The sequence below is a fragment of the Schistocerca americana genome, chromosome 4 (assembly GCF_021461395.2).
Source record: "Schistocerca americana isolate TAMUIC-IGC-003095 chromosome 4, iqSchAmer2.1, whole genome shotgun sequence".
In the NCBI taxonomy this organism is placed as follows: Eukaryota; Metazoa; Arthropoda; class Insecta; order Orthoptera; family Acrididae; genus Schistocerca; species Schistocerca americana.
The window spans coordinates 537,260,303-537,273,277 of NC_060122.1; the positions used below are offsets into that span (position 1 = coordinate 537,260,303).

A 12,975-nucleotide genomic window follows, 5' to 3' on the forward strand; every position below is an offset into this window, starting at 1 on the left:
TCTTTTTGTAAATCAGAAAAGACGGCAACAAGGTGTTGGCACTGGAATGATGGTGCTCTCCTGCCATTGCAATGGAAAGACGCCATCGCACAAGATCTGGTTGAAGATGACTAGGAGATGTTTGTAGTCAGGTGAGAGATGTTTCATCATCTGACTGTGGATCCAATCTGGCCCAGGAGCTGTGTTGGAGCAACGTGCAAATGCACTGAGGAGCTCCCATTCTGTAAATGGGGGGTTATGGGGTTCACTGTGGCGTGTAGCGAATGAGAGGATTTTCCTTTCCATCCACCATTTGAGGGTGCGAAAGGCTGGGAGGTAATTCTCTGACACAGAGGCTCGAGCATAGTGCTCAGCAATCGCATTTGTGTCGTTAGGTTATGTTAACGCCGGGAAAACCTGTTGGGGTCTGGTACCCGAAAACATGTTTGATCTTTGCCCAGACTTGGGAAGGTGACATATGGCACCCAATGGTCGAGACATATCTCTCCCAGCATTCCTGCTTCCATCATTTGATAAGTTGGCAAATGTGAGTACGGAGCTGTTTAAAGGCTATGAAGTGCTCCAGGGAAGGGTGCCACTTATGTCGCTGTAGAGCTCACCAAGGCTCCTTAATTGCTTCAGCAACTTCCGGGACCATCAAGGGTCTGTCTTCAACCATGGGCACCCTAAAGAGTGTTCTCCAGTGTATAAATGGGGGAAGTCCTGGGCTGCAAATCAACGGCTCGAGCATATTGCCCAGAAATCGTGTGTGTCGGCAGATAACATGCCATTGACGTTAATGCCAGGGACACCTGTCGAGGTTTGTTAAACGAAAAGATGTCTGATCTTCACCCACACTTGGGAAGCTGACGTATGGTTGAGATGAATCTCGACCAACGCTCCTGTTTCTGTCTTTTGATAAGCTGGCGAACGCGGGCACGGAGCCGCTTAAAGGCTATGGGGTGCTCCAGGAAGGGATACTACTTATGCCACCGTAGAGCTCGCCAACATTCCTCAATTGTCTCAGTGAGTTCCAGTGACCACAAAGGGACCATCTTTCGCCGAAGGGCACAATAAAGAGTGAGGGATCACATTTTCCACCTCAGTAGAAATTGTTGTAGTCACCTGCTCAACCATCACATCGATGTTACCATGTGGGGGTGAGTGAAGGGTGACCGCGGAGGTAAAAGTTTCCCTGTCTGCCTTGTATAAAGCCCATCTGGACAGGCGCCCATGGGCATGAGGCCGGGGCAGTGACAGGAAGAAGATGGAAAGTGGTCACTACCATACAAGTAATCATGTGCTCTCCAGTGGATAGGTGAGAGAAGTCCTCGATTGCAAATGGATAAATCAATGGCCGAGTAACTACCTCGAGCCACAATGAAATGTGTGGTGGCCCCAGTATTCAAGAGGCAGAGGTCGAACTGAAACAGTAAAGTTTTGAAATCTCTGCCTCAGCCAGTAAGAACAGTGGCACCCAACAAGGGGTTAGGGGCGCTAAAATCTCCCAAAAGTAGAAAAGGCTTAGGGAGTTGATCAATCAGTGCAGCTAATACATTCAAGGATACTACACCATCTGGAGGAAGATATACATAGCAGGCAGTTATTTCCTGCGTCATCCTTATTCTGACAGCCACATCTTGAAGAGGAGTTTGAAGGGGCACAGTTTCACTACAGACTGAGTTTAAGACATAAACACAAACTCCACCTGACACTCAATTATAGTTACTATGGTTCCTGTAGTATCCCTTATAGCCGCAGAGGGCAGGGGTTCGCATTGCTGGGAACCAGGTTTCATGGAGGGCAATGCAGGAAGCAGGTGTAAACCTTAACAGTTGCTGTAGCTCAGCTAGGCGGTGGAAAAAGCCGCCGCAAATCCACTGGAGGATGACATCATCGTGAGACTTGGAAGGCATGGAATATTCCATGAGGCAGTTTATGCCTCAGGGTCACCTGCTCCCAGTGACTTAATGCTTGAGCAGTCTATATTCATTTTGTCTGAGAGTCCAGCGAGATCTAGGTCCTCAGCGGATGCCAGAATTGCCACCTTTTTCCCAGACACAGAGCTTATAGGTAGCAGTTGTGTGGGTGCCACTACAATTTTCTTGGTCTTAGGGATCTTCTCTTTGGACTTTTCTTGCTGTTCCTTGGGTTTCTCTGGCTGGGAGGGCTTCACTGATGCCGTCTCCGGGACTGAGGATGAAGCCCTATGCTCAGCTGCTTTTGGGCACTACAGTCACTGACGGGCATCTTATTTCCCACTAGCAGAAACCTGGGAAGGGATTGACCCAAGGGACCCCTTCTCGGTGAGAGGAGCCAAAGGAGACTTACGCTTCTCCAGCTGAGAAGTGAGGACTGGTGTCCCTGATGGTTGGCGAGGGGGAGGGGGGGGGGAGAGGGGAGGGGCAGTGCTCCCAAGGTAGGTGGTGCGGGAGCAACATCAGGGGAAGAGTCCCCCCCCCCCCCCCCCCCATCAAGGATGCAGGTGTAGCCTTCTGGCTCTGAGAGCCGACTGGATAAATGAGAAGGTCATAGCTACAGGATGTAGGCGTGCATATTTTCTCTTAGCATCAATGTAGGTCAGTCGGTCCATTTTATTGTATTCCATGGTTTTATTCTCTTTCTGTAAAATCCTGCTGTCTGGCGAGCAAGGTGAATGATGCTCTCTGCTGTTGACACAGATGGGAGGCGGGCCACACGGAGTATTGGGATGTGATGGACGTCCACAATCTCGACAAGTGACGCTAGAACTACAGCGGGAAGACATATGGCCGAACTTCCAGCAGTTAAAGCACAGCATTGGGTGAGGGGTATATGGCTTGACATCACAGCAGTAGACCGTCACCTTGACCTTCTCGGGTAAGGTGTCACCCTCGAAGGCCAAGATGAAGGCACCTGTGGCAACTTTATTATCCCTCAGACCTCAATGGATGCGCCGGACGAAATGAACACCTTGCCGCTCTAAAGTGGTGTGCAGCTCGTCGTCAGACTGCAAAAGAAGGTCCCTGTGGAATATAATACCCTGGACCATATTTAAGCTCTTATGTGGTGTGTTGGTAACAGAGACATCCCCCAACTTGTTACAAGGGAGAAAAGCCCGTCACTGGGCAGAGGATGCTGTTTTTATCAAGACTGACCCAGAACGCATTTTAGACAAGCCCTCCACTTCCCCAAACTTGTTCTCTAAATGTTCTATAAAAAAATTGTGGTTCCACCGAAACAAAGGAGTCCTCATGATGTCTTGTGCATACAAGGTACCGGGGTGAATAAGGTTTGCTGCCATCCTTAGCCTGGCATTACTCCCATGGTGTGGCCAGGGAGGGGAATGATTTAGGGTCATACTTTCTTGCATTGAACTGAGACTTGGAATGCTTAGTGACTGCTGGTGTTTGATCACCAGCAAGTGATGACATGGTACACTTCATCGCACATCATCTGCCCTGATGGCACCCACTCCGACCAGGGGCCCTCCCCATGGGCCCCAACCAGCCGCAGCAAAAGGCACCTGGCAGGATGGCCTTCGCCGAGAGTCCCAATGCCCCAGGGTGACGAGCATCTACTCCTTGGCATACACAGGGAGTTAATGGCGCAGGCATCAGCAGAGCGATCCCTGTGTTGTCAGGGGACTACAACCAACTGGGTACATGGCGGCCCCAGCACAACGGACTGGCTACTGTGCTGGATATGAGGGGCAAAGAAGTCCATGGTCATCGTCGGCACAAAAAGTGACATTGCATAGTGCATGGTGGAAAATGTACCCAGGAAGGTGTCCTCACCCAAGAGATGGAGATCGAGCTGGACTGCAGTGCAATGACAAGAAAGTGGGTTGAAGATCTGAAGGCACAATGGATACTATGCACCATGCAAGGCGCCCTTCCCCATTTGGCTCAGTCTTTGGGAAAATTTTGAAAAATGGAGGTCAAACCCTACAGGGGACCATCACATAAAGGCCGAAAAGTGAGTGACTCCTTTTAGTTGCCTCTTACAACAGGCAGGAATACCCTGGGCCTATTCTAATCCCCGGACCCGCAGGGGGGACTTCATCAGTTAAAGAGGGCCTGGAGTTGGGCAGTCACATGTGTATGATGTGTGCTTTCTTGTGTGTATGAATGGCTTGTGTGTGTCATTTACTGACAAAGGCTGTGGCCCAAAGCTTTATGTAAGTGTCCTTTAATTGTCCTTGTCTGCAATTTAAAATGTCTTCTTTACGCTAAGTGGCAACCTGTCTTTCCCTGCATTTGCATGTAACTGCAATTTTTTTTAAGAGCAAATTCCACAGGCACTGGAATCCAACTGTGTGAACTTCAGCAGGACACTAAATTTTTATTCCTACTGTTGGTTTTTTTATTTTAGTATTTAGCAACACTCCTAGAACCAATTACAAACAGGTAGTTCTGTCACTGAACAACATCATCACAAGTTGTAGGCAACAACTATCAAGTAGCAGGTTGTAATGAACACCACATGATTCAGTTCACCTTTCAGCAAGTAACCAAGTGTGTGTTATGAGATACAAGCAGGAGTCGAATTTAACCCTCAACTACTACGGACTGCCTCTCTACGATTTTTTGTCTTATGACATTTCACACACCCCGGAGATGCAAGATGGCCTCTTCTGTGTACCTTCCTATTACATGGCAAGCTACAAGTGTCATAACTCTTGCATTGTTGCTGCTCTGTTTCTTATTTATAGGTCTTGAAAGGTCTCACAGATGTACCATAGTGTTTGTGTAGTAGTTCTGTTGCATGCTACTGTTTCTCCGTAGTGGGGAAAGCTGGATCTTCTATGAAACGTGTTTTTTGTAGGACAGAGGTGTATGTTCAAGAACATCTCAGTGAATCCTTTGGTGAAGACTTTGACGACAATGATAATGACCCTAAATTTGAGATATTTAGTGATAACGACACTAATTCAGAGCAGGACACTGAAACTGGCGAAGATGTGACGGCACATGATGATGGGGTCATTCCACGTCATATCATGCAGGTCATGTCACCCATCACTTCAGATTGTCATGAAACTTTGCACATTTGGTTATATTTATAACATAAGAACTTCTGCAAAATCTTTTTGCTCTCAGAGTAAAACATTTTTTTATATTTAATTTTATGTGTAGTGATATTCTGATAACTGGACTCTGCAAGAATGTCAATGCAAAATGGTACTTATCTACATAAATGCCCTTAACTCAGGTGTTTATGAAGCTTTTGATTTGAATTTTTTTTTCACAAGTTAAGAGAAGCACATACTTAATAGGCATGTAATTATTTACGCAGTAAAGTTACAAAGAACAATACAAAAAATTAATGTGTGTCACTTTCCAATTTCCCGAAAAAGTACACGCACATTGAAGGATTCTTATATCACATTTCTCCAGTGTGGTGGGAACTTATAATTAGTCTTACATAAACCCAAGAAAGTACACATTGTAATAAAATTATTAATAGGTTGTCTATGAATGGACTCACAAAAAATTTGAACTCACAATACTTTGTGTTGCAAAGAAAATAATAATAATAAATATCATCCATACCTGACGCCCACTGCTTTAGACTTTCACGAAGCTTTTTCTACTTGTTGCTTTCTGCATTGCGAAAGTCAGCACAATATTTCTGCTTGAACGTCATGTAGTTTGAGGGGGAAAAAATGGAATTTTTTTACAAATGTAAATGCCGCAACTGAAATTTGTCATTTGGATTGCATTACTTCAGACAAAAACAATAAAAATTATTATTATTATAATAGAAAGTATCTTATTTTCAACACATTACTGCCATATTTCCTCAAATGTCACAGAAGGGATGTATCTTTATTGGGAAAAAATATAATAACTATTCTTATGAGAATACAAAAATCAACTTAAGCTGTTATGGTGCAAACAATGATTTTTAAATATGTAGAACACTTGCTGACAGCTGATACATCATTTATTTTTATCAAAACTATGAAATTATTAGAAAAAAATGGTGCACCATGAGTTTTGATAGATATTGGATGTTCATTGAACATATGTCACATCATTGTTCAGAAGATCATTCAAATCAGATTATGTAAACTGACAACCTATGGTAAGACTGCCTCGTGAAAGTACAAAGCTAAAAGTTACAACTTCAATTGAAACATTTTCACTACACAGGTTAACTTTATTTAGAGTGTCAAATTAGCATCTTTAAACAACAATTATTCTAACAACACTAATGTTAATTTAAAGTGTACATTTTCAGCAGTGAGGATTCCTGAAACTATCAATGAAACTTCTTAACATCTCTGTTTTTAGTCCATTGTGACAAATTATATTGTGTTAACTTCATATCTTTTTCATTGGAGCAACACATTCTGCCTAATGATGTTGACTTAGGTACGCCAACAGCACATAAAGTGTTTTCCAAAGGCACATAACTAGACTCTTCCTTCTCAGGCCAAAAGAATGACACTGCTGGTCCAGGTGGGTGCAAAAAAAGTAGTTCAATGTCTCCATCACAGACATTTCTGACAAAGGCAAAGTACCATCTGTCATCATATACAGCTGCTACAAAATAATATTTTTGAAGATGAGTGCATGTCCATCGTAGGGCATTTGCACTGAATGAAAGGGGGGGGGGGGGGGGGGAAATCAAGGAAGGCGAAGTTACTCTTCTGATCTCTAAAAGAATCACATGAATGTGGGTAAGTGGGTTGTAATGGTGAAAATTCCTGGTACCAGGTATTGTGCAGGTTGTCGAAAATCTCTTCCAGGTTTTTGTATAGGAAATCTACATTGATTTTCTCAAAATAAATTGTCAAATTTGCAGAAATCAAACACCAGATGCAGTTGTTATTTGTCCACCACCAGCTAGTTGAAGACTAGCTCTTCTTAATATACATTTTATAGTTCCTCCCAAACGATCATAGAGGAAATTACCGTGGCTAGTAGCAAAAAAGAAATGCTCAGCATAAATAGAAAAATCGTTTCTGTGCTCTCACATATTTTTAAAGCTTTTTCTATTCTCACACTGAGCAGCACATCTATCAGTGAAATAATGCACTTTCTTTACTTGTGGGCAACGCTTTGCAAGCCACTTAACCATTTCTTTCTGAACAGCATTTACAAATCCTACATAATGTTCCATATCATCAATTATAAAGCAGTGGTTCACTATTGCCAATTTACTTTCTTCATTTACCACGTAAACACACACGGAATGTATTGCACAGCTGCTTCTTGTCCAGTGGTAACTCAATTTCATTCTGAATTACTAAACTGTAGTTTTCAGCAAAGTCCATTAACAGAATTACCGTACATTTTCCGGGGTTAGAATTTCTTTCAATTTTTTCCAATGATTTTGACTGACAGATACAAATGAGTGTGGTTCAAGTGCCTGTAATTTTTTTACCAATAAGTATACATGCTCACCAACAGTTGCACACTGCTTCACTTATTCTGACCAATGATCTGTGTTTATCCACTGGCTGAACTAAATTTCACCACCATCTTTGTAAGCTAATTTTGTTTTAATAGTTCTGACACTGAATGAGTGCTGGCAGCACCAGCTAAAGTACACCATAATTTAGAAAGACTAATGTTAATGTTTGGATTCTCCCATTTAGAACAAGAGTTCAGTTCTCTTAAGTTGCAAAGGAAGTGTTGTTTTTGCATATATACATTCTTCTGAAAGCCAACTGTCTTTTCCTCCCGTAACATTAAAGTATATTCATCATTTTGGTAACAATCAGTGACAATCTTTTACACTTCATCAGCAATAACTTTCCCCCTTTTTGTTTAGGGATTGATAGGATACCTATTTCTGTTTTGTTTCCTTACTTGTCAAACCACATACTCACTACCACTGAATTCTGACATGGTTTTCTTTTGGCCAAGAGGGTGGGGTTGAAGTTAAAATTTGAATTTTTTTTAGGTACTCTTACATTAGGCATTTTTTCTTTCATTAACAATATCATGGCATCAAAATCTTTGGTTTCTTAGCAATTTTATGATCAAATTTTTCTTCTCTACAGTCAGAATCTTCAATACTGCAAACTAATGCCCAGTACACTTTTTTTCCAAAACATGCTTCACTTTTTCTACCCTCTTTTTGCCACAAGAAGCCTTCCTGTGATTTGTAACGGAGTAAAGTTCTAAGGGAGACCACACTAAATCATGCAAAGATTTATTTGCATCCTTAGCACTTTGACTTTTTAGTACTTATTCTTGAAATGTCACCTCTGGGTCAAAAATGGTTTAAATGACTCTGAGCACTATGGGACTTAACATCTGTGGTCATCAGTCCCCTAAACTTAGAACTACTTAAACCTAACTAACCTAAGGACATCACACACATCCATGCCCAAGGCAGGATTCGAACCTGCGACCGTAGCAGTCGCACGGTTCCGGACTGAGCGCCTTAACCGCGAGACCACTGCGGCCGGCACCTCTGGGTCATCTGCATCACTCATTTCTATCACTGATGTCAGTTTTCTGTCCACAAATCTTACTATGTGCACACTTTTTGGCCTGGTTTTACACAACAAAGACAAGCAAACTGACCTCGAAGATATTTCAACTGTTGTTCTTGAAAGGATCACAAGAAATTCTTTGACGACTTTCAAAAACTTAAGTAATAGTACATACGATGTCCACATGCAGCACCACTTTCTTGATCTCATGGAAAGCTTACAATGGATCGCAGCAATATCAAATCTCATTGGTCTTAACTTAGCTCTTCTATTTTTTGTAGAGTTTATACAAAGGTATAGCTTGTCAAATGATATGGTGTTTATAGTCCTTTCCAACAGTGCATGAATTCACATTTTCCACTGCAATTATCTGAACACTAATTCACTAAAAACATACCTTATACAATGATTGGTGCCGCACCACAAACAGTTATAATCTATCTCTCAAAAATTCAACGAGGAACCGAGACCAAATAGACTAATTGTTGCATGTAACTTATTCTCAACAATGAATTTCAGCAATTGTTGCATTGTTTTCAGGCCTATAAAGGTTTCAAACAAGCTACTGCTGCCTAAGAACTTTTTTTATCACTATGAGCAGTTGATTGGGTCAACACATTAATCACATATATTTTAGTCTTTAAAATATTACTGAATTAGTCAAGTGAAAGGAAATAAATTTCCACTAATGTTAACTTGTCTGCCTAGAATGAGTTATTCTTAAATATATGCTAATGTGATACCCCTGCATCTGAGGCAGTGTGAAAGTGAATAGATGAACTTCCTTACAATGACCCTTTTCCATTACAGCAAAAAATATTTTGATTTAATCTGTGTATGTCCATTAGTAGAAAACCCATTAAAATTTGTATTTTATTAGAAAGCTTACAATCTAGGGGTTCTTTGAGACCAAAATCAGGTTCCCTGCAGGTTGGAGAAAAATGATATAAGCATTTTCCCACATTCTCGGAATTTTTCTGAAATCAAAAATTGACATATACTAATATATTTTTTTTAAAACTATCTTTGTACCTTTACTGCTTCAATAACTGGATACCTATTAATTATATACCTTACTTCTGGGGGAGGGGGGGGGGGGGGGGGAATTTGAAAGCTTCATAAACACCTGAGTTATGGGCATTTATGTAGATAAGTACCATTTTGCATTGACATTCTTTCAAAGCCCAGTTACTACATTTAAAATTCGATAAAAAATAAAGTTATAGTTTGAGACCAAAAAAATTTTGCACGTGTTCCTGTGTCGTAAGCATGAGCAAACGAGCAAAGTTTTGTGAATATCTGAGGTAGAAGGTTACAAATCCTTGAATTACTGTGTGTTTTGACATGTAATGACCAGATGGAGAATTTACTTCTTCAGTAAGAACAGATGTTTTCACTGGGAGGAACAGCAGACACCACCTAACGTAAGAACAAGGCACCGCAATATTGACTTGCAGCTTCCTGGGCTGTGACAGTCTGCAAAAAGTCTTTGAGAAAAGCCTTTGGTTTTGCATGTATGGAAACTGTTCGTCACCAAAGATATTCTAGACGAAATCATTCTATGGACAAAAATACCTGAACTTAGAGGACAGTATACAAATGATTGTTCCATATCTACAAGGAGCTGATGCTATTGAATTGAACATGCTAATTGGCCTATTAGAGTATTCAGCCATTTTCAGATTAGGGAACAAATCGGTTAACAGCTTGGTTGAAACCGATGGAACAGGCAGAGATGTTTTCATGCAGTGTTAGTAAATACAATTATGATCAGAATGGGAGAAAGAAGGTAGACAAGTCCGCAACAATTTCACAAATTTGTGTGTTTCAGGTGTGTTCAGAAAATATACGCCAAAGAAACGGGCAAAATTCGGGTTGAAGATTCAGTGCTTGACTGATGATCATACAATTTACTTGTATAATGTGCACATTTATTCCTGAAAAGACAGTAATGGTCACATCCTTTGTATAAGAAAGGTCGCAGTATCCCACACAGGTTGTTCTTCGACTAGTGAAACCCACTGAACACACATGGAGAAATATTACAGGTGACAGCTGGTATCCGTCAGTAGAACTAGCCAATGAACCACAGAAAAAAGGCCTCACATACATCAGTACGGTGAAAATAAAAAAAATAAAAAAAAAAAAAAGAGATACCTCAGCAGCTTCTACCTAATAAGAAACAAGATGTGAAGACAACTGTTTATGGTTTTACAGGAGACATGACAGTGATTTCCTTCATACCCAAGAAGTCCAAAGCTGCAATACTGTTTTTTTTCTGTGCACCATGCAACAAACAATGATCCTGAATCAGAAAAACCTGAGCTCATCCTGTTTTATAACACAAGAAAATCTGGTGCGGACTGTCTCCACCAGAGGTGTGCACCTTATTCATCAAGTTACCCCCAAGAAGTTGGGCTTTGGTCATTTTTTTCACATTAGTGGATGCTGCTTGTGGTGTGAATTCTTATGTGATACATGAAGATTATCCAAAGCCAAAAGTAATGACAAGACTGATCGCCAGGAAGACTCAAGCAAGAGATCTTTCTGAGTCTCGTATGAAACAGACTTTTTATTCAGCACTTGCGACGAGAGGTGAGTGACAATATTAGAAGTATAATTTGCATACAAAATGTGCTTCAGACATCGAAAAAACAGACGCAGGGACTCATTATACTTGGTAAGTAGCTCTTACACTTTCTCTTGAAAGTAAAATATGGCAAAGTTTCTCTCTTTATTGAATTATGGAGCGCAATAGTCACTCTATATTGAAATGACAAGCACTAAACTCGAAACTTACTTTGATTACAATTACTCATAAAGGAATCGTTTTTTCCAACTATTTATATTGCAATTCTGTAATCTCTCTCTGATGATAATCTGTGAGTGAGTAGAGAGCTAACTATCTAGGCTTACTGTTATTTTTGTAACACACAAATTAAGAATATTCTGCAAATTTTGTTGTGTTTTATGCATATAAATGTTTTAGATCCTGCATTGTTTAAAAACATATAAATTTCCACACAATCTACTTCTAATAAGTGTAATGACGACGGGATGTCATGAAAAAAATATTCAACGGTTTCGTACATAGTACATAAAAAGTTGGTCTGAGAGGCTCTCCATAGTACCTATATTCCTACAACGTCCGTAGTAGTTAATGGTTAAAGATAACATAATGTATATAAATTTAATTGGTGTTCGGCTTATGAGAGTACTTACGCTGTCGGCTGCATGCCACAGCGTATTCCAGTCCAACTTCGGTATGAGCCGGGTCACAAATTCTGAATTAAATTCAGATTCTAGAATTTTAATGTCCTTAGCCTTGAACGAAGAAAATTTTGTTGTGAGCTGATCAAATATCCACACAATTAAGTATTCAAAAGCTGTCATTTAAATTACGATAGATTAACTTACCACTATTCCGAGAGGATAACCTACAGTTACGCCTTTCATACACCGCGATGTCAACAAGTTATGAGTTAATAGCTTCATTTTCAGAGCCTGCAAGGCTGTTTATAACAGTTTCACAAACAAATAAAAGGAAATAAAAAGCAGCTCTCTAGTCGAGAGACAATACAACACCCCACGTGCAGAATTCTCTCGGCCTGTCACTGGATATTGGATTCAAAATACAAATGTTGTCACTCCGATATTTCTTATGTTAAGGTCTTTGAAATATTATCGATCTTCGTGTGAAAGATAGTCATCCGCCGCCAACGGCAATGACAGTAGTATCTTTGCATCTGTCAGTGTCGCCAGAGATGTAGACCAATGTTTTCGCGTAGGAGTCTGTGCTGCATAACAAATGTGTTTTGTTGAAATGTCATGTAATCATATGTGAGTGTTATTTTCAAAAACTGTAATTCAGCTTTATGTGGAAGGATTTTCACTGCTTGCGATAATTGTTGCATACTTGATTTTATAACATGACAGCAGAACAATGAATTATTAAGTGCATTATTACTGCAGTCATTGGGTTACTAAATAAAAAAGAAAATATGGCACAGAGTAGCTCCAGTGGCACGTCGTCTAGGCGGCACGGGAGGAGCGATCACGATACAGCATCATTAACATCAAGCAGATATGCCGACGCCGAATGGGAAGCCAAGGAGGTACGTATTCTTGTCAACTGCTGCATGGTACAGTACAACAGTACATGATGAAGTTGACGGTTTAGCCTCATTTATTTTTGCATTTAAAGGCATTACGGCAGAGAGAATTGGAGGAAGCAAGAGCTCGCGCAACCCAGATGGAAAAGACGATGAGATGGTGGTCTGATTGTACTGCAAACTGGAGAGAAAAATGGAGCAAGGTACATAAAATATAATATTTTTTGCTAGTATTGTATTGGAAACTATCTGCTCAACATGCATCTACTGTAATTATGATTTACCTGGAAAAAGAGCTAGTATTGTTCAAGTAGGTGTTTCATATAGTATTTTCCTATCACGTTTGAAAAGAGTATGAAACAGTACATTGGTACTTCGATGGAAATGTCAACAAGTCAACGTGGACTAGTTCTTCGTGTTAATGTGTTAGGTTCAGGAACCCAGACATCT

General features: G+C 40.7%; 2 protein-coding genes across 3 annotated transcripts in view; one reads left to right on the top strand and one right to left on the bottom strand.

Moving 5' to 3' along the window:
* LOC124612785 (multifunctional methyltransferase subunit TRM112-like protein) overlaps positions 1–11,956 on the bottom strand; it is a 44,019-nt gene extending 32,063 nt beyond the window's left edge. Inside the window, exons 1-2 of the mRNA XM_047141182.1 lie at positions 11,831–11,956; positions 11,636–11,737 (exon numbers count right to left, since the gene is read on the bottom strand). Of these exons, the coding sequence (XP_046997138.1) occupies positions 11,636–11,737; positions 11,831–11,908 (180 nt within the window). The 5' untranslated portion in view covers positions 11,909–11,956. The remainder of the gene's footprint in view (positions 1–11,635; positions 11,738–11,830) is intronic.
* A 187-nt stretch (positions 11,957–12,143) lies between these two features.
* LOC124612786 (coiled-coil domain-containing protein 102A) overlaps positions 12,144–12,975 on the top strand; it is a 149,805-nt gene continuing 148,973 nt past the window's right edge. The window contains exons 1-2 of one of the 2 annotated variants that reach the window (XR_006979570.1): positions 12,144–12,528; positions 12,618–12,728. Coding sequence is in view for 1 of the 2 variants with exons in the window: in XM_047141183.1 (XP_046997139.1) it covers positions 12,415–12,528; positions 12,618–12,728 (225 nt within the window). In the remaining variant the exon portion in view is untranslated. The remainder of the gene's footprint in view (positions 12,529–12,617; positions 12,729–12,975) is intronic. The other variant, XM_047141183.1, reaches the window with a different exon arrangement.